Genomic DNA, 21,939 nt, shown 5'->3' on the forward strand with positions numbered 1-21,939 from the left:
TAAGTTCCTTATTAAGAGCCAACCTTCAATTTAGTAAATTCCTGTAAACGGCTGTGGAAATTTGAAGAGTTCTAATGTAGTTCTTCACAGATTGCTGGTGGAATACATTAGTTGTAAACGTCATTGGGCACTTTTTATAAAAAAAATTAAAAAAAAAGATGTATCCGAGACAACTTACACCCTTGCAATACCTACAAGACTTTATGTTTCTGCTGTAACATCATTTGTTTTATCAATCTAATTATTTTCCACTAAAATGAAAAATACAATTCAGACATACATATTTCGAGGTAACAAATGTAAAACTACGTCATCACGCCGGGCGAGATGGCACGCTCAGTTGCCATCAGCTATTGTTCCTCATTTGATTGCTTCAATGTATGGCCTAGAATCAGATTTCACACAACTATGTACTGATCAGTGATTATGAATTGACTCCTGCGTCAGCATAGGACAATGATAGACTTTCCTGTGTTCCGACTTATATACAAATTCGTTTTACGTCACTACCTGTATTATGGTTACGTCAACGCTATGTCAATGTGGTTGTTTGTCCGAAAAACTTTTTACACCAAGTACCTAAATAAATATTTAACTCTCCAAATACCACCGTTCATAAAAACATTAAAATAAAGTAGTTTAGCGTGGAAGGTAGCCGGAGTACCTGGAGAAAACTCCTGACAAAAAGGCCAGAGCTCGGATGCAAATCCCCAACCTCAAAACTGTGAAGCGGCTGTGGGAACAATTCTCCACCATGTCACCCACTATTTGTTAATATATAAAAAAAATCTTTCAGGTTTTTAATTTAAATGTTTTTTGGGGGGAGGGGGGGGGGGTTTCTTGTTCACTCATTAGGACGAGAAACGTCTACCTGTGAGCGCTGCTAGCGGTAGCTTCCTGCGTTCGGGGAGCCGTAGCTTCCTGGGAACCGTAGCTTATTTACAACTTGTTTCCAGTCTATGTCAGCTGAGAGAATGGCAGCAGAAGAGAACTTGCTCTCTTTCCTTAAAACAAGGAATATATATGACAGTGTAATCGACTAACTAAAAGAAGATTAGGTGAGGATGAAAGTAAACTTTCATCACACGACTAGAGCAGTAGGAAGAGAAAATTTCTCATCCCAACGAGAAAGTTTTCTTGTTCTCACAAGCGAGGTTTCTCGGGGAAATCCAAAACTTCTATTTTGTCCCAAAATGGAACTGGTAATGATCCTGTACCCCAAGTACCTCCCAGAATTTTTTTTTTAAAACATTTAAGACAAATGAGTCATTGGCACTGGCACTGGCAATCCCCACTGAATACTCTACATTCTTTACAATCACCCTGTGATTTAGTGGCCACTGATACATGGTGTAGACTTCCATACGTCAGCTGGAATAGGCTCCAGCCCCTGACTGGGATAAGTAATGTAGAAAATGGATGGACATTTTAGGCTTGTTGTGTCATTTAATCACATTGACCTACATTAAGAGATGCTCCAACTGTACGACATTAGGTTCTTCATTCAGCTTTTATTTGGAGGGGGAATACATTTGTTAAGTCATATTATATGTCATATTAAATGCGATACCAAAAGGGAATAATGCATAGGCCTTGTGATAAAAGGTATAATGTGTTTTGGGTTCATCCTGGATCATCTGTCAAAATCATTAATCAAGTGAAGGCAGAGAACTTGCAATATTACAGTGCCTGGGTTCCTTTTTCTTTAACTTGACCTCAATATCACTTCACTCTTAATTGGGTTTTTTGTGTCAACGGCAGCACTTTTCGTTTACTACAGCATCGGTCAAGTGACATCTTTGCAATCGTAAAAGCTCTCACTTGCAATGTGAGTCGCACAACTACTAACTTCATCTCAGCTGACTCAAAATGACAAGGATATTTTGTTTATTATTTTTTTATATCTTATATACTATATGGCTCTTTATCCAGGGGCACTATGCTATGTGGGCTTGGTATACTGTATCTTTTTTGGCTATGGCCTTTGGGTAAGTTATGTCTGAGCCCTATAAATTCTGCCTAGCAACACGTGTTAATGACAAGACTGGGAAAAGAATCCAGCAATGCTACATTACAACTACATTATTGTTGAATTGAGAAGTTTTAGAATGAATCCCAAAGGGTTTGTGTTGTCTGTGGGATTTACAATGAGACCACTCGTCATTGGTCACGTCTTCTTCTGTGTTGATTCTTCTCACAGTTTACATTTGAGAATGTATCCATCAGCACTTTCCTTACCTTTCAAATGTGCAGTGCATGGTGTGTGGGTGTCATAAAAGGTTGTTAAAGGCCATCTACATTAATATCTTTGATTTGCACACGGGATCTCACGATGAAGCAACACTGTGATATAGACAGCCGTGCACATTGTCATTTTTGTAATGCAAATTTTAACAAGCAAAAAAGTACCCAATAATATTTCACTTTATAAAAACATGACATCACAACAATTAAACAGAACCTAAAGAATTAAACACTTTGTGCATCATGATAAATTATTTGCTGTTCTTTCTGCTGTGCATGACTTGGCCACTGTGCAGCAGTATAAGACAGTCACAAGGAAGAAGCGTTTCACTCAACTACTGTAAAGGCCACTTCATACTTTCCGCCTTGCTTGGAACGTGGTTTCATTCATACTACATTTTGGGGTTCAAGTCGGTACGCGTTCCACACATGCAAGTCCACCACACTCGCTGCGTGCATGCACATGAATAATCCAAATCCTGTCGCCTAAAAGCGCAAACCGCTCCTGTGTTTCTTATGTTTGGGATAGTCAATGTCAGGGGATTCGAGCCATCTGGCTGTCTTTATGTTTCTTAAAATTTGAAATATAAAGATCTCTTCCCACAAGGCGAAGCAGGCGCCGATGTTATTGTGTTATTGTTTTTCATTGTGCTGGTGCATGCGTGGTCGGTACCCTTCATATAAATTCACTTCACGCGGTCACAAAAATTGGATGCGTGTGGTTGACCACCGAGGGGTCAGGGTTGTGCACAGGGGTTTACGATAATATTTATGTCAGACGGACCAACACGCAACCTGCGGATGCGCAGACACAGATAATAATTGGCTATAAGGACTCTGTAATCTGCAATAATATTAGTCATTTTTCACAGAGGATAAAGAATATATGCATGTGAGTATTGTTATATTTTCTGTCTACATTGTTGCTGCACCGCTTGTGTTCATATACCATTTACTTAAAGTATTACAACATGGTCAAATTGATGCTATTCATAGCAAAGTTGGGTCATTTTTCAAAATTACACAATGTGTAATTCTCTCCGTTTTGTTTAGTTTGAGAATAAACTTTAACTAGGAGTGGAATTAAACAGCTTAAACACTATTTTTAAAAATATTTCTTAAGTATCAACCAAACTGCTGCTTGTTGTGAAGTGAGCTGAGTTTAGTTGACTGCCACTATACAGCACTCATATCTCAATTTGCTGTAAGTCAAAGCAAAAACTGCTGAACTTTTATAAAATTCAAAGTCGGTTCACTTATATCTCAAGAGACCACTATACATTCACTGAATGAATAAGCGTCAACATTTTATTTTAAATAAACTTAATATTAAGAAACTTTTAATGTAGGGGTTCTTTAAGTCAACTTTATTGTCTTCCTAGTTCCCTCCCGTCCAAAACGGGCCTGCCAAAATCCCCCAGCAACCAAAAATACTAAAGTAGCATTTGCGGTCCGCCACCACCTGACACATTCCCGGGGAATAAGTTCTTCATGACAAGTTAAAGTTGTAGATCACTTACGATGGCGCCATGCTTTTTTATTATGAAATCCATGTGGAGAGCATGCCCGGGAGACAGCTGTAGGAAGTTTAGCGTTTCATTGGCTGACCAGCCCGCTGGCAGCTCCCTGGTATGCGAGACATTCCAAAACGTTGTGAAGTCATCTGCCAGAGGACACCCATCACATGAAGACCTTACTGGAAGGGGCACAACATCACTGCTTCCTCTCGGGAGTGAAGAGGGCTGAGCTTTTTGAGATGGATATAACAAAAGGGAGTCTTAAAAACATTTTCTTGTCCCAACATAAGGACTTTCCCTTCACCCCAACTAAATGTTAACAACCTCTCATGCATTAACACACATATAAAAAGATCCAGCATTCATGACTTACTGGAAGGTCTTCCATTTTTAACACATAACAAGCGCTCCAAGAATGAACTTTCACGTTAATGGATGGCTGCCATTTAAGTCACACTTATAAAATGTGTCACTGACGGTCACCATCAGTAAAACAAAGACCATTACATTAACGTCTACCTGACAAGATTTCACATTACGGAGGACCCTTGGACACAATCTGTTCCAGGAGGAGGAACATTTAGATGTATACCCTATAATAATTTCAAATACTGTATATTTTACATTAAGGAATAGCATTATTTTCAGGATCAAACTGTTGCCATCATAAAACTGTTAACTCACTTACCGGTATGTAACGTTTTTAAAATGTAATTGTAACGTAAATGCAATTTAAAAAAATAAAAATAAAAAATAAACATTGTTGACCAATAGTATCAAACCAGCTGACCAGGAAAAAAAACTTTGCAATGAGTAGAGATATGGTAGATTTAGATTAATAAATAATAACAATAAGTGCTACTACATATGCAACTGAAGTTACAACTTGCTTTATTTTACTTTTTCAATTGACATGCAAGTGTAAAAAAAAAAAAAATCTTAACCCGTGTAACAACACTCGCCTTTAATTCTGTGATACGTGTGGTAGCGCTGTGATGTGCATGGTAGCGTTTTGCTCATTTCTTCATGTAGTTTCTGTTTATTTTCTTCTCTTCTTACATTCTTCTTCTCTTAACGGCCCTAATTGTGTCTGTGTCTTCTTTTGAATAAGGCCCAAGCCAAAGAAAAACCAAAAGGCACAGAGGTAATCTTGTTAATATTCGTTAAACTTGGTAATTGGGTAAAAATCGTTTGCTATTTTATAGGTATGTTTTTCCCCAAAACTGGGTAGGATTCCAAATTGTACAAGGAGCATTTAGGTTGGTAGATGGCTTGTCAGCTTGATTATGAGATGGCATCATCTACCATGATGACTTCGTGAGGCAGTTGCAGGGATAAAAATGGAGCATCCACCTGTTCATGTAAAATATCTATCAGCTACTTCACACTAGCTCCTGTGCATGATCAACAGCTTGCCTTGATCCCCATGTGTGTTTTAAATTTACAGTATACTGCTTCTTTAAAAAAAGATCAAGTTATATTTTTGGGTGTAAGAAACAAACGATGTTTGACTAAGTGGAGGACAACAGATATGTTATTTTACTGTTTACATTTTTCTGCATCAGTGAGTGTTGATAAACAAATTCACCTAATGTGAAGCAGCAGTCTTTTTTCGTCACCCTCCCAGGCTTCAATAAACCCCTTGACCTCATGAAAATTACGCCTTTTACAACTGAATGCCTCCGGGCGGGACCGTAAAAGCTGCCAAGTTCATAAAGTGACCAAATGAAAGCTGCCAGCTAAAGTGTTTTGGTGTTGATTCTGGGAGGGCAAACGTGGATCATCTTAGCGGGCCTCCGGGGAAATCTCGGCCACTTCTAGCTAGATAATCAGAGGGATCTATCTTCGCTTCGCCTGGTGCATTCTGGTCAGTTTTACTTGGGGGTTGTTTGGTTACTTTTTACACATTGGTTGCTTCTGTGGCATGCTGAGGATAAAGGCTATGCATTTATTTAATTGGAATAAGCCAGGAAATGAGTCATTTTGAACTTCGGAGACATGACCAAGGTGACAGATGGACGGACTTGGGTAACCAGACTCTTGGCCCCAGACTAAATTAACAGCTGAGAAAATGCTTTTAACGAAAATGATGAAGTATTCTCGCAAAATGAGTCAATAAAATAGATCGGTGATGTGAGGTCATTTTGCACAATTTATAAAAATGACATTATAAGCTTCTCTCTTTTTTTTTCTTTTTTTTTTACGCCTACAGTGTGACTCAGTTGTCGGTGCTGTCATTCATCCATGACTGACGGTGAGATCCAACTCTAAGAACTTGGAAGTCTGAGGAAGAATTTAGTTTATTTTATTTCATCATATCACAGACCTTTAACTGCATCCCTCAAAGTAAAATTTGTGAGTGAGGTTCAAATTTTCCTCAATCGTCCCCTCCACTAGTGAGAATATATGTGCATGCATGTTTTTTCCAAGTTTGGGTAATTATTTTGTGGTTGCAGCATGGTCCATTGAAGAACCCTTTACATTTCGGTGCACTGTAAGATTTTTTTGTAGCACTTCAAATGTCAAAATTCAGCATTATGCAGGAGGTAGGTATCTACGGATGACATAATTCATCTGGCAGGCAGGCGTTAATGCCATGTGTCGTTATTCTTGCACCTAGTGCTGCAAGGTGTTTCTGCAAAGATGGATTCCAGCTATGGGGCTGCATGTGAAGGGTTTATCTTTCTAAGTCTGCAGTACATGATCTGATGATATGCATCGCAGAACTTGGGAAGAAAAAAACTATTTGGACAGAACAAATATGCAAAGATATTTTCAGAAAAACTCACCTATTTGCTGTTTTTCCCACTCAGGCCAAAGCAATAACGGTATTGCTTTGCCGCCACCTTGTGGTATCTTGATGTCGAAGTGAGTTGAGGCGCATCACTAAGACAAAATTAGTCAACTGCCCCCAACTTGTGGGCTCTAAAGGCAATAGTTGTTAAAAGTATAAACCTTTTAAAAGGGGGCATAAAATACTCTTATATTTTCGCTACCCTACACAAATAAAGTGAGTTCACCTTATACTGACTGACCTGCCATGATGGGCTGATACTTGATGGTCTGGTTTTATTTTCGTTACGTGTGTGTACAATTTCTCATAAAATTACAAAGTTATTCTTGTAATTCTGTGATTTGTAGTTTTGTTTTCATTTCAGTCTACCCCTGATATTCCTTTGCATGAAACTTTGTACAACCGAATAAACAAAACCTTCAAAGGGCATGTGACCCACTCCAGGTCTAAACACATGCCAGCGTCAAAGTAACAACTGATGCAGTCTCATCTTAAAGTGAGAGCCTGTCAACAATTTTGCCAGCGTGACAGATGACAGATAAAATGTTTCAGAGGTGTCTTGGGTTTCAAGCTACATACAGTGATGGGGGGTGAATCACTCGGGGGGGTTGCATCGTTAAGCGGGGTGGGTGGGCAAAGTTTCTAAGGAAGGGGGAAATTTCTCCTTGAAGTGACCGAGGTTGCTAAGAGTACAAAAGTGTAGGGGCTGGTTGTTTAATGGCAGACTACAGGCGGCCCGGGTGCAGGTAGAAACGCTAAGCTACATATTAAGGAGATAAAACATGGGCGTATACAATGAACAAGGGTAAGGGGCTCTACTTTGTGATCAACTGCTATTACTGTATATCAATAGAATAGAAAACTAATTCTTATTTTGAGGTCACTGCATTTCTACAGGCAGCTCATCGTTGCTGTCTAATTAAAAGCATGTACTGTCATAGTCTTTTTTTTTTTTTTTTTTAAATCTGAAACACATGATTTTTTTTTCAGATAAAAATAAAAACAGTGTTAATAGTTTTTCATCGAACTGCAATGACCCATGGAGTTAATTGGTTGGCAAACAGTTATCGTCTGCTTAGCACTGAGAAAGTTATTTGATTTTTAATCTTCTAGAATTATAATTTAGAGCTTTTCGTTTTAAAAAAATTACATCTTCAAGCAAAGTCCCTAAATATGAATTGGCACAACATAAACACAATCTAATGAGAGCCAAAGCAAGAGCTACAGTATACCATGAATTGTTCCTTTGCAGAGATAATAATGCTCTGTTTTTTTGTTTCCACTTATACTTGTGCATAATTGCACTCCATCCTGCTGATTGTGAGTTTCTAATAACCTTTGCCCCTTTATATGGTTAACTGAAACAGCAATGAGTAAATAAAAAAAAAAAACTATATATATATATATATATATATATATATATATATATATATATATATATATATACTGTGTACAGCGACCATAACTGAGCATTATTATCTTCATAAAACACAACTCTTCCATTAGCCCTCATTGCATTGTACAGGTACTGTATATGAAGTGTCCAGCACCTCCATATGGGTGCTTTATATATTTATATCTTTATTTTTGTCTTTGCAGGGCATCCGTTGAGGATTCACAGCCTCAGCACATGGTAGTCGAGGACGACAAAGGCAGCTCCGCCCCCCACCGCCGCATGTCGACGTCCGACTGCAGTAGCACCCGACAGAGCAAACTTCCCCCCAAAGATGTCGTCACTGACATGATGTTTATGGGTCAGTGTCTGCTCATGTAGTGGAACGGCTTGTGTAAGATAATATTGAATCCAGACAGCCACAGACGTGTAGGAGAAGGTTCAGGAGGTGTTAATGTCGCCATGATGGCGCCAGCTGTCTATATTGAGGGAGACATTCAACTTCATCTCTATGAGGGACCCTGGCGACACATTGTGCCAGACTACGCCATCATAGACCTTAATAAAAACAAAGCGAGAGTCAATCAACACGCAAATTGCATAAATCCGGTGCAGTGGGAGGTGCAGCTGTGCACCAGAGGATGTGTTCGTTATTTTGTGGACGAGGGCACCCCGGCGGATCAAATAGTGAGCAGGCTGCGCCACTGTGAGTGTGTTTTCAGCCGACTTCCTTCGCCGCCAATCAAATCGGCTCATCTCATTCCCTTTAAATGTGGTGCAAGTGACATTCTTGACGGCGACATCTCTGTGCAGAAGAGGACGACGATGCGTACTCGCAGCAATCTGTGCATGAGTGGAGCATTGTAACTTCTCTGACATGGTGTGGCAGCAGAAAAGTTTAGCAGGTATGCTTAATGAGCTGTTGATAACCGCTGGCGATTTATATACTGTATGCCCGTGGAGCTCAGTGTCTGTCTGTGTCCAAATCTAAATAATCAAAATCGCATTAGACCAGCTGGCAGTTAGACGTGGTCTGAGCATAAGTTTAAGTTTACACTGACTTTCTGCCTCAAAATTGTCACTTGGCCAGGCGCATCTCCAAGGACACACCCTCATTCACACCAGTTTGTTTTGGGACATTCATTATTCATATATTTGGTAGGTCAGGCCAGGACGGCGTAGCTTTAATGACAAATGTAAAGGAGCACTTGCGGTTTTCTGTTCACAGTGGGCGGATGGACCAAGGACGACCCCTCCTGTCTGGTCGAGCAATTCTGTCCTGAGTATAATGAGTGGAAGACAGCAGCTCGCATGGTCAAGCAGCGGGGCAAAGTGGCCGTGGGCACCCTGGACGACAAGATGTACACAGTGGGTGGGGAAGACAACATCCGATGTTGCAGTAATGTGGAGAGGTGAGTTGCTGCGTGGTGGGAGCGTTCCTCTTTATATATAAATAGGGATACATTTCAACTTTGGGTAGAATTAATGGTCAATTAAGATTTATAAATATCTTATATAATATTAATGTGATGGGAGAATTTGTTTGAATGTTCTGAACTCCTTTTTCAATTCCTTCAACTTGTCGCCTTAATTGGTTCAGAAATGATAAGATAAGATACAATAACAACCTTTAATGCGGCAATTGGTACATTTGAAGTTTGCTTCAAGACATTCATTATTAATAATATACTGTCAATTCCACACCATCAGAATTGATTAATTGTCCAATTGTGCTCAAATGTAGACATCTAATGTTTGGGTTTATGGTGGGTCTCATCCCCATGTTGCACAAGCATGACAAAAGTTAGCAATAATAATATAACCTACATTTTGTAGCTATCCACCTCCTTCATATGGCTGAGTTTTGTATTAAGATCTATGCATTATTCACTTAAATTGAATTATATCTTCTATCACGGCTCAACACCTTTTCTGAATCTGTACCATTGTTCCCATTTCTCAAAGTTGACTAATAGTATAAATAGTCTGCCGTTACAGTTCATGCCTTATTTATTGAGAATTCACGGGAAATTTTGAAAGAAAAAAAAAAACAATAGTTTAAGTAGTTTGTATGTAATCCTGATCACACAAAACATACAAATTGTGATGAAAACATATCCTTGGCGTACATTATGATAATAATTGATATTCTCACATCTGTCTATCTCTAGTTTGATCTGAGCCTAGGCAGATGAAGCAAAAGACAAATTTTATAGGATAGAATATACTGTATCGATAAAGTGACTTTCAAGTATGCATATGTTTTAAGCATTGATGATCTTCAATTCCATTAATGCTGCCACACTCCCCCTTAATCACTACCTCTTCATATTGTTTTCCTTCGTCAGCACAGACAAAAGAGTCTAATTGTTGAGTTCAGTTCAATGCACCTCTATTTCAGACATATATTGCTGGACATGTCTCTGAACAGCAGAGGTCAGCATTAAGGCAGATTGTATTGGTGGCCTTGCAGACAACATGAGTCATTTGGGACATTTGCACAAGGACACGCACACATGTACACTATATGCTTGGCTCTCACACTAGCTTGAAGCAGTTGGCTACTCTCCAGTCCCCACAGAGAGGCCACTTCTTGACAAAATGAGCCTTAATGATGAGCCAGAGGAGGGAAACATCCACTCCAGCCTTCCATCGAGTGTAGGCAATCCCCGAAAGCTGGTTACAGTGCTGTTGTGGGATTTTAAAGGCTTGTATTTGTCCCTCTCACAACCCAAAACACCAATTGAGTAGAAGTGTAATGAAGAAGAGGGTCAAGTGTGCAACGTTTTCTGGAGCCTATCAGTTCAACTAACTTGGGACGAAGGGCGGACAACTTGCCAACAGTCACAGGGTGATAGTAGATGAAGTGGTGCGTAGGAAGCGATCTCATATCAATTACACAAAAGTTCAATTTTCCCCTTACTTAGCTCGGTACATACTATTGAAATCACTGTTGGTCACTCATTGGTTGAGCAGGCTTGTCATTGCTGCGTCATTGTAACATTTGGGGACACATTTGGTAAGCCTTATAATGTAACAGACCACAAATACATTGTATTTGAATTAAATTTTCATCAATCTGTACTTTACTTTGCTACTTATATTTGGTATCATTAGCTTACCCTGTTGCTGTGTCTTAGCGCTGAACGCTGCAGTATTATACAGTACTCCATAGTCTCCACTGTGCTGCACTGGTCCGTTTCTTGGCTGGCCTCAGTCTGTGGTCAACAGCCACAGGCCGATATGCAAATGCATGAGACCCTCCTTGTCCATTGTTTTGTTTTTGTTTTTGTTTTGTTTTTTGTCCTGTCTTGTTCAGGCTACTGAATTTAGTCCGGTGTGGTTTTCTGCTGTTTCCCAAAACCACACCATTCAAGGCCAAGTAGAGCTGAGCCAAGTCTATGGAATGGCAAAAACAGCAAATCGTCAGCTATGTGATCTTTGACACTACCAATAGCTCAGTTGCAGATTCTCCATCTAAAATTGGAAGTCATGGAAGTGAGGCTCAGCAGAGGAAAGTAGTGTCTCCCAGATTCTGATTTTATACTATATTTTATACAGAGTAGTCTTTTAGTTGCAAAGTTATAGTGTATGATTAAATGTCTTGTCATCTGCATTATGCCGTTTTGGGAGTCATTTCCATAATGTCTGTTTGACTTGCTCAACACAGCACCATTGTCCCTTTGTTTCCCATTTAAACAGCCAAGTGAGTGTGACTAGCATCAGACAATGTTTTTCATTGGACGCGATTGAGTGTGCGTTAAATATTCTGCCTGGCAACAAGTGTCTGCGCAGATATGAGATCTGACAAGAAAAAAAAAACGGCCTAAATAATAATGTCCATTGTCAGTTGTAAGGTTTATAATGAATTCCGCACGTGTTGTTTACAACATTATTATTGTTGGAAGAGTAATTGGAATGGAGCACTTTATTTTGCGTTCATTCGCACACTCTGACACCCGGACCCCCCACTCTGGCAGGTATGACCCAGACACAGACAGCTGGAGTACGGATGTAGCACCCTTGAGCAGCCCCCGCAGTGGAGTGTGCGTGGTGAACATGGACGAATACTTGTACGCTATTGGAGGACACGATGGTATTGCAGCCATAAATACCGTGGAGAGGTATTGCGGCAGTCTTTCTATACTAAAGCTCAAAGCATTATTGAACACTGTGGTAAATGATATTGAAACACTGTCTTGTATGCTTTGTGGTTGGAGTTGTTGTCAGAATGTTTTTTCTGACGTTCCTTAAAAGCATCTTATATAACAGAGTTGAAGACACCAAAGCACATATGCTGATGACTAACAAAGTAGGTGTTAAATAGGTGTTGTTATTCTTTGTTTGGTTTCTGCAGGTACGATCCAAAGATGAATGCATGGAGCAAGCAGGCGCCCATGCTGACAAGACGTACCAGAACTGTGGCTGCTGTGTTGGGTGACCACTTGTATGTGATTGGAGGCAATGATGGAGTCTTGGCCCTCAACTCAGGTACTCAGGCATTATGAGGGTTTAATTGATTGTAATGAGGAAAATAGAAACAGAGTGAATTACTGTTCATACTACAAATTCGGCCATGATATTAAGTACAAAAAGTGCTTTTCAGTGACTTAATGGCTCTGACATATTTTGGAAAAGGTTTTCTCAGTTAAAAAATGCATATTTGTAGTTGTCAATATCTATTTATTATTGTCTTAAAAGTAGATAGTACTTCACAGCATTGGAGGGAGCCCTGTTGCAAGGAAACAAAACAAACAAAAACCTAATTGCTCTTTACTCCTACAACGAATTCGAATTCCCCTGAAGTTGTACAATTCGGAATTACCTTTTTGGAGTAAATATGTCTCTAAAGCCACAAACCACCACCGCATGGCGTGACGTGAGACATTAGGATGTGTGCTAAACCGAAGCTAAGCATGCATCAAAGGGGCTTTTTTTAAATGAGCAAAATAAACTGTTAAGGAGGTTATATGATACTTAAAACATCGCATTTAATAAAGGTTTTATTATTAAGAGACAGTTTGACCCTTGCTGTTATTTCCTATGAGAAAATTGCTCCAAATTCAAACAAACAGTCTCTGAACATATTCCGTTCAGCCTCACAGTTTCCACTCTATACTAGTGGAGTCGTGATTAGAAAATCTGCTTCACAGGCAAGAGGTCTCAGTTTGAAGCTTTTGAAGCTTCCCCTGGGGAGCTTGCATGTCTTCCCCTTGCATGGGTACTGTTGCTTCCTCCCACATTCCAAAATCATGTATGTTAGGTTCACTGAAGACTCTAGAGTACCTTTTCGTAGATGGTACAGGATGCTGGCATGTCCTGATTTTTGTACAAGTATAAGGCATAAGGCTCATTCTGTATTTAATAAGGGTACCCCTCACATTATCTGTTGCCACACTACCCAAGAGCAGTGACGATGCTCCAGTCGCGCACGGATCGCTGCGATTAAGCATTTTCCTCATTCATACAGAGATGTCTCCGTCGAGACTGTCAGATCCACCACATTTAAAGGGAATGACAGGAGCCGCTTTGATTGCCGTTGAATGAAGTCGGGTGGAAACAGCGCAGCCCGCCCAATCTCGGATCCACCGGGGTGAAATTACTAATACCTGTCTAACCCGCCCCTGGCCCACAGTTGCACTGCCTGCCACGCTGGATTTATGCTGGTCACAAAAATAGGGCTCTGTGTGAATGGTTGTTGTACCCCGCATCTAGCCAAAAGTCAGCTGGGATAGGCTCAAGCTCACCAACAACACTAATGAGGACAAGCGCTATAGAAAATGGATGGATAAATACCGGTACCTACATAACTTGTAAATATTAAGTTGTTTTCTTAATTTAGGCCAAAAGCAACCCCTTACTCCAGTAGTGGAACATGTAAAGCATGACTTGAGGATTTTTTTCCCACTTGTTTCCGTCTTTAAAAACAGCCACCATTTACACAGGTTTGTTGAATCAACAACAAAAGCCCAAAACATGAATTATGACTTCCGCAATGTTATTTAGTACTTTAAATCTGCTTACTTTTAAGTCAATTGGACATGACCACACACTCACACACACACACACACACACACACATAGTCTCTCTCATACACAAACACACACACACATGAATACAGTCTGACCTTACCAAAGATAAACAACGATTATGTCGTGGGGTCAACCGTTTTGACTATTTCCGTCTGTGAGAAGTGCATGCTTGTGAAATTCCCACAACGTATTTTGGTCAAGTTCAAGGTCTGCATTTTTCACTATACTACAATTATTTGGACTCATTTAAAGATGAAGCTATATTATCGGGCTTATGAGGACACTTTAGGTACAGTAGCTGGATAATTGTATTGTAGAATGCATGTGTAGCATTGTACTAAATAGTAACTGGAGCCTTCTGCTACTCGTTAATGTCCCACAGTGGAGAAATACAACCCTGAAGACGGCACCTGGTCGATATGTGCCCACATGTCGACCCCCAGAGAGAACGCAGGCTGCGCAGTGTACCTGGGACACATCTACGTGGCTGGGGGCAGAGATGATCTCGGTTTGAGTCTGTGCTCAGCGGAGCGCCTCGACCCGGACACCACAAGGTGGACTCCTGTCAAACGCATGAGAAGCAAGAGGGACAATGTGAGTAGATGTGTGGGAGTTGAGGTCGGGCCCTCTGAAATGTAAGTAACATTTTGCTTAACAAGTGACATAGTGCATAAAACAACATGGTTCCGTTTCAGGTGTCTCTTGTCGTGTTCAACGGTGCTTTGCTGGCTGTGGGGGGCACTGATGGAGTCTCGGATTTGAAAACAATAGAAGTTTACAATAGTGAAAGCAACACATGGAGGTAAGAGGAGAAGCTTATTATTACCAACCTTGCACATTCATTCCATTTACTGTGCCCAAAATTTTGTTGATCAGATGTGTTTTCATTACTTTATACCTTCAGGGGTGGAAAGGGTATTTCAAAAGGACCATTGAAGATGAAGAGAGCAAGGACGCGCTACATGAATAAACAAAACATTAAAAAGGGAGGGTTATAAAATAAAACCTAATTGGAAAAGAACCATGAGTGGGAAGTTAAAACATTTTAAGTTGTGATTTTTAATGATTATAGAAAACCGGAATATTTATAAATATGTGAAAGATTTTAAATACATTTCAATAAAATAAAAAATTGAAATAAAATTAAAAAAACACTGATGGTGTCAATCAAAACTGAATTTCTGAAAAGCAGTGAATATTGAGTATGTTCTTTAACGAACCAACTGCATTCACTTCGAGTAATTCTTATTGTTAGGTTTACTGAGTACACAGGCATGCAGAGGCTGTAAATGCATTAAAATGTCAATTGTGACAGGTAGTGGTGGTTTCTGGGCTGTGTATTATGTACGGCTGGCCGCACAGTGGCAGCATTGCAGGGGGAGGCCAACGCACATCCAAAACATTTTATAAATGCTACGTGAAATTTGCGCCCCTGTGTGGACTCGCCCTCTGTAGAAGAGATGCAAGGTGGGGAGCAGAAATTGATGAATGATACTGTATCATACAAGGACATCACATACAATTTGGCATAAAGCAACAAATTGTTAGAAATATACACTTTTACTGTATGTCAAATGTTGACAGATAACTCTATCAAATACTTCCACTGTGATGGGGCTAAATTTGGCGCTACATTCAATGACATTTAAATAAAAATGGACAGAGACTCGTGTCAAGACAGAATAAGTTGATGATTCATTCGAGGCTTCTAGATAAGCCTTGAGGCTGCATCTCGCATCTGAGTTCGTCGCTGTCTGACGGTTTCCCTTCTCTTGTCTGTTTTTAGACACTTTGGAAGTATGAAGAGCAAGCATCCAGGAGGCAGAGTGGCTGTGCTTTACTGAGACCCAACAATGTAGTGTTATTACAAGAGCGGGACAGAACTGATAGAGAGAAGATAGGCTAATGGATGCCTGTGCCACGCTTCAGGACATGCTGTGATAAGCTTCAAGCCCTGGCAGCATAATGACTGAATAATTGAACAGTTCACTCAAAAATGAGCATTAGTAAACCGCTGGTACAAAACAACTCCACGCATTGAATTGAAGTACATTATAGGCTGAAAGGTTACCTTCCTGCTATTTTTGTCATAAATAGATCTTTTAGAGGTAGTCTATGCATCCATACACAATAAGAGTAGACTAAGCATTGTGTTGATTGTGTAAGGTGCAGCGGAACCTCTCAATGTACAATAAATTCAAGCGATATTTCCCACAGGAAATAATGGAAATAGAGTTTAGGGAGGAGTTTATAAAGAAGTTAACTAATGTTAAGAGGAGAAAACAGTGACCCAAAAAAAAAAAAAAACACCCACTGTCTTAACGGTAAGGACAGGGGGTCCTCGATTTACAATGGTACAAACACCATCCAACAATCTTCTATACCTTTTATCTTCATTAGGGTCACATTCCGCGAAATATACACAGTGGATCCCTGCATACTAGAGGTTCGGCACCTGAGGATTCACCTACTCACAGATTATTATTTTTTTTTTTTTTGTTTAAATTATTTTTTTTTATGGAGGGACCGAACCTCCATTTTTTGTGGAAAACACTTATTGGTGGTATATCACAGCTTATTGAAGAATTTTGGGGGGGGGGGTTTGTTTTTTATTTCTCAGTTCAATTATAATGGGCTTCAATTATTTACAGATTTTCACTGTTTGCGGTTGGACACAGTCTCTATTCTGGGGGTCCACAGTCCTGAAAAGTTAAAGACAACTGGACTTTACTTATGCAATGATTCTTTCACATACCATCACAGGGAGCCCCAGTAGCACTTTGATAATCGCTGGTCTAATACTTTACTAGCCCCACTGTGGAGATTTCAGCAAAATAAAGCATAGTACAGTCATCCCTCGCCATATTCCGGTTCACTTTTTGCAATCTCACTAAATCGCAGATTTGTTTTAATTGTACATATCTAATTTTATATCACGGACTTTCTGCTGATTTTTCTAGGATAGTTTGTCCACACGGACTATGTTATTAGAGACTCACGTAGCAATAACAGCCATAAGGGAAGAATGGGTAAAAGACAGGGACGTTAGAGATCATTTCACACAGGTGCAATGTGTCTACTGCAAAGCAGAACTGGTTACACAACTGTATGTCTACAGTTAAGTAAACATAATGTAATATAGCCCTAGAAGCCATTAGAACTAATTGTAATAAGGTGGTCAAAGACCGACACAGCCATCCGTGCACTTTCAATTGCTTTATTGGTAAATGGAAATGGCGTACACTTACGTAGAAAGCAGTTCATCTACACCAGTGATTCCCAACCTTTATTGAGCCAAGGCACATATTTTACAGCCATCCAACTCTAAACTGTCATTCTTTGACTCCCACGTCACTCAACAGGCCAGGTCTGTCACAGATACTCCAGTGTGGAATGTGAGGATGGTGACCCCAAGTGGAGAAAAACAGTACCTGCACCTCACATGCATATTTTGTATTGGTCTTATGCATAAAGCTTTAAAATATATACACATAATAAAGTAGATCTATGTTTGTTACTTTGCGGATTTTTGTCTTTCATGGGGGGTTCTGGAATTTAACCCCCATGATAAACAAGGGACTAGTGTACAGTAAAATCATAAAACTAAAAACAGTGTAACGTCGGCGTACCTTACTGGACCTCAGTTCATCGAGCATCAAGGTTTAGGACTAGGACTTTTATTCTGCCTCGCAATCATCATTAAAGTTAAATGAGTGAGAATTTATGCATGAACGTGAGTAATTAATAAATGAGGGTTTAGTGTATTAATATTACAGTGGTTAACCTATTTTTAAATGTGTATGGTGTTGTATGATTGTTTGACCCTGGAAAGATTATTCCTACTCTCATTATTTCTTATGGGGGGGGTAATTGAAAGTGAGACCACTGTCCCGATGGAGTTTGTGATCTTTTGTATGTGTACAAGACATGTATTGATCACAAAATTTCCGTACATGCAAAGTTTGGAGTAAAACATGTTTTTGAATGAAACAGAATATTATGAAAGTGTATTATTATATTATACTGTAATACAGTGTTGCTTACAATCATACTACAATGTGAGTCTTTCATTAGTGCTTGTCTATGATATTTATGACACAATTCACAGTTTTCCATGTGAAAAAATAAAGACAAAGCTTATACAGATCAAGTTTCGGTCAAATCTGGAGGAAATCAAGCTCCCAGAGTGAGGCGAGATAGTGAGTGAGATGCGCCAGCTTTATGGCACACCATAAGTGGCTGTGTGGGCTTTAAAAACGATGACGCTCCGAGTGCTCTTTCCCCTCGAGGATAATGGGCTGAAACGTGGTGAGGCTGGCTGAGCACAAGGAATACGCACACCGAGCCGCAAACAGCTTTCCTGGAGATGTTGGCCATCTAGCCCCAATCCTCCTTGGTGTGTGCAGAATGAATGTTTTCTTCAACTTGAGGGGGTCCATTGTGAGACAGATGGTGGAGGACAGACCAGCTCCAGGTATGTAGGAAAAAAAAAAAATTACTCTGGGTGCTTACTATCTTTAGAAGTTCCCTAGATGGAGTTTGCATGTTTGTCCATCCATCCTTTTTCTACAAAGCTCGTCTTCATTATGGTGGCTGGTGAGCTGAAGCGTATCCCATCAGCCTTTGGGCAAGAGGCAGGTCAATTGCAGGGCACATATTGACAAACAATCACTCACTTTCACACCTATGGAAATTTTAAGGTTTTCAGTAAACTTAACATGTATGTTTTGGGCATGTGAAGTACACGGAGGAAACCAACGCAAGCATGGGGAGAACATGTAAACTCCGCACAGGAAAGATCACATTTGAACCCTGAACCTAAAAACTGTGAAGCAGTCGAGTTAACCACTCATAAACAGTACATGCTGGCAATGCTATTTTTTTATTTAGATTTTTTTGTCTGCTATTGTTCCATTGTGGAAGGTAAGAAGGATCATTGTTAACCACATGATGTATTATTGAGTCAACACCACAAGATGCCTTTGATACTTTCCCAATTCACCCTAAAAAGTTGAGATTTTCAATTGATCTTCATCTTTATTGTAATAAACAGATGCTATGCTGTTAGAAATGCACATTGGTCAAGCTCCCACACTTTTGTGTGTGTAATAAATTAAATGGAAGCAGGCAATGTACACACGAACAGCAAAACATGTCAGCTTGGTTACAGGGTGGCAGAGACAAAATGCTAAATGTTCAATATGATTATGAAAATAGAATATATATGATCAAAACAATTCGTTTTCGTTACAAGTGGCCACCATCTTTGTGGAATGTTCTTTTTAAAAAAACAGACTGTCATTTTTTGGGAGAAATCTTGTCACGTTGCTAGTTTGAACAAATCACAATAAAAGTGATTTAATATCATTTAACCACATACACACTGCAGTTAGCAGAGCAGTTTGTGGGACATGCCAAAATCCTGCATTGAATGAAAAAAACAAATTTATAAAATTAAGGAAACACATTTTAAGAGACAAATGTTTGGTCACTTAAAATAAGACCTCAGAATCTGCAACATTTTCATGATGACTGTAATTCTGATGAAGACACCAAATCATGCACTTTATAGTGATATTGATGTTATGTTTTTGCATATGTTTTTTCACCCCTTAATTTGTAAGCATTCTCATAGGTGGGGGGAGATGACTTGCATTTATTTTCTTTGCACAATCACGACACAGTGAGTGATGAGTCTATGTACTGACCGAAATAGCCCTTTAATGACAACTTTCCCTCCACAAAATTAGCTCCCTGCTCGGTCGGTAGATGGCGTGGCGCCCGTAGGTGCCTCCAGGTTGATGCATGAGCGCCTTCCTCCCTCCACCCTCCTCCTCTTCCTCATCTGGTACCCTCCAGAGGAAACGATGCTGATGCTGACAACAGCATTTTCTCGCCAGCCTATGTTTAGCTAGTCGACAACAAGAGGCGTCGTTTGGTGCGGGAGCTTGTTAAGGGACCAAACGGGGTGGAATTCGAGTGAATTGAAGAGGCGAAGCTGGGTAATGTAGTTAGTCAAGTAGCTAACAAAGTTGTTGCTAAGGGACACGCGAGTCAATCCGCATTGGCGTGAAGCCGGGTTGGGCTGGCGGATTGATATTCAAATTAGCCGTCAGGTGTGCTGTAAATCTTTTCGAAATAGCGCGTCAACCAATCAGAGCTGAAGAAGACGGACTACTTTTTTTGGGGATGCCACAACACACCTTCGAACCCACCTCGGACGATTGACGGCTACAAGCGGACGGCTAGCTTGACCGAGACGTGCTGCGTTCACGAGACGAAAATTCCGTCGGACCTTCGTGACCTCGAGTCCGTGTATTCTCGACAACGTTTATTTAGGGGTGGGATGGCACGGCTTTGTCATGTAAAAGGTGGTGGGGCAGACCCAATGCCACGCAAGCAACGCTGGAGAGCAAGTTTACGATGATGGGACCGCGATTAGGGACGGGGACGCAGGCAGGTAAATGGAGAAAGAACTTTGACATGTTACTTTGTTTAACAGATGTTCTTTAATAGTGTTATTGTCATAATGATACAAAGTTGAGGAGGTAGTTTTGTATTTCCAGATGTAGTTATTCAATTTATGCTATTCTGAACTCTGTGGTAAGTTATGGTAGAACTGTGGGCGTAATAAATCACTGTAAAAATTATTCTGAATCAGGGTTTTCCAAACTTCGACTCAGGGTCCCACATGGGTCCCAGGTGATTTTATTAAAAAAAATGTATAGTGTCAAATTGCATTGATTTATAGAGAGGGGTGCGCAGGTGCACTGAAAGTCCCCAGATTCAAGTGTGTACCTGCGCATTTGCGTACTAAGCATTTAGTGTTTTGGGTGCAGGAACCAGAGAGGTGGACAGGGCTCAAGTAGTAGTGTCATTTGCAAACGACCTGTTCAAACAAAAACATATTTTGCGTGAACGTACTGAATGGAACAACTTTATGAATTCGGCTTCGTGGGCTCGGTCTCAATCTCGGTCTTGCTGCACTACGACGGTTTTTCAAATTATGTCTTCACGTGGAGTCTCTGATGGTGTAGTGGTACACTAGCCTGACTGGTGCAGGCAGCGTGGGTTCAGTTCCCACTCAGTGGCGGTATGAATGTGAGTGCGAATGGTTGTCCTTGTCTATATGTGCCCTGCGACTGACTGGCGACCAGTTCAGGGTGTAGTCTGCCTTTCGCCCGAAGTCAGCTGGGATAGGCTCCAGCGCCCCGCGACCCTAACCAGGATAAGCGGTGTTGAAAATGGATGGAAATGGATGGGTCTTTACGTGAAACTGGTTCATGGTGCAAAAAAGATTGAGGACCACTGCCCCAGAGAACTGCGCCAAATCAGATGATTGTACAGTCCCATACTGCAGTGTAAGTCTTTAAATTAATCCATGAGGTCAGTGGGTAGGGATAAAAATGAGCACCAAACAACAAACCCTCTGAAATTGTTATGTGCACCCATTTATAGACCATTCACCATGATGTCACGTTTGTTTATTTTGTTTATTTATTGTTTAGCTAGTCAGCAAACATTGTCAACATTTAAACAACAATTCCACAAACATTGCATACATTTAAACAAAATAATTTATACATGGTTGTTACACATTAACCAGCAGAGATTGAGGTGGGCCACGGTACGGTTTTAGGTTCGTTGTGAGGCGAGTTACACCAACAAATATTAAACTACGGGCACACTGGTGGACGAAGCCGCAGCGGAAATGAGTAGTCTAATAAATAGTAAATCCTGCTCAAGGATATAACGTAAACTACAACGTCATAATTATACTAACTTAAAAATAACACAGGACTACGAATGTTCCACTTAACCGTGGCCAGGGGACTCGAAACTCAGAAGACTAGGAATACAAAAGAGCAATGGCGGAAGGCAGAAGTAATAATCTGACAATTTATTTCCGCTGCTGCTGGGCTTTAAACTCCACAGATCGCAATGGTTTGCAGGTGCGTC

At 40.3% G+C, this 21,939-nt stretch overlaps 2 protein-coding genes across 15 annotated transcripts in view; both read left to right on the top strand.

The window, feature by feature from the left end:
* si:ch73-29c22.1 (kelch-like protein 20) overlaps positions 1 to 18,001 on the top strand; it is a 40,409-nt gene extending 22,408 nt beyond the window's left edge. For both annotated transcript variants that reach the window (XM_061673462.1, XM_061673461.1), the window contains 7 exons: positions 8,155 to 8,309; positions 9,177 to 9,360; positions 11,929 to 12,072; positions 12,306 to 12,439; positions 14,363 to 14,574; positions 14,676 to 14,782; positions 15,767 to 18,001. In XM_061673462.1, the coding sequence (XP_061529446.1) occupies positions 8,186 to 8,309; positions 9,177 to 9,360; positions 11,929 to 12,072; positions 12,306 to 12,439; positions 14,363 to 14,574; positions 14,676 to 14,782; positions 15,767 to 15,824 (963 nt within the window). In that variant the 5' untranslated portion in view covers positions 8,155 to 8,185 and the 3' untranslated portion in view covers positions 15,825 to 18,001. The remainder of the gene's footprint in view (positions 1 to 8,154; positions 8,310 to 9,176; positions 9,361 to 11,928; positions 12,073 to 12,305; positions 12,440 to 14,362; positions 14,575 to 14,675; positions 14,783 to 15,766) is intronic.
* A 334-nt stretch (positions 18,002 to 18,335) lies between these two features.
* The window catches only part of LOC133400019 (potassium channel subfamily T member 1-like), a 79,534-nt gene continuing 75,930 nt past the window's right edge, over positions 18,336 to 21,939 (top strand). For 11 of the 13 annotated variants that reach the window (XR_009768281.1, XM_061672147.1, XM_061672151.1 and 8 more), the window contains exon 1: positions 18,336 to 18,454. Coding sequence is in view for 12 of the 13 variants with exons in the window: in XM_061672147.1 (XP_061528131.1) it covers positions 18,388 to 18,454 (67 nt within the window). In the remaining variant the exon portion in view is untranslated. Of the gene's footprint in view, positions 18,455 to 19,850; positions 20,441 to 21,939 lie in introns of those variants that run through there. The other 2 variants (XM_061672149.1, XM_061672152.1) reach the window with 1 other exon arrangement.

Source organism: Phycodurus eques, chromosome 3, assembly GCF_024500275.1.
Source record: "Phycodurus eques isolate BA_2022a chromosome 3, UOR_Pequ_1.1, whole genome shotgun sequence".
NCBI classification, from domain to species: domain Eukaryota; kingdom Metazoa; phylum Chordata; class Actinopteri; order Syngnathiformes; family Syngnathidae; genus Phycodurus; species Phycodurus eques.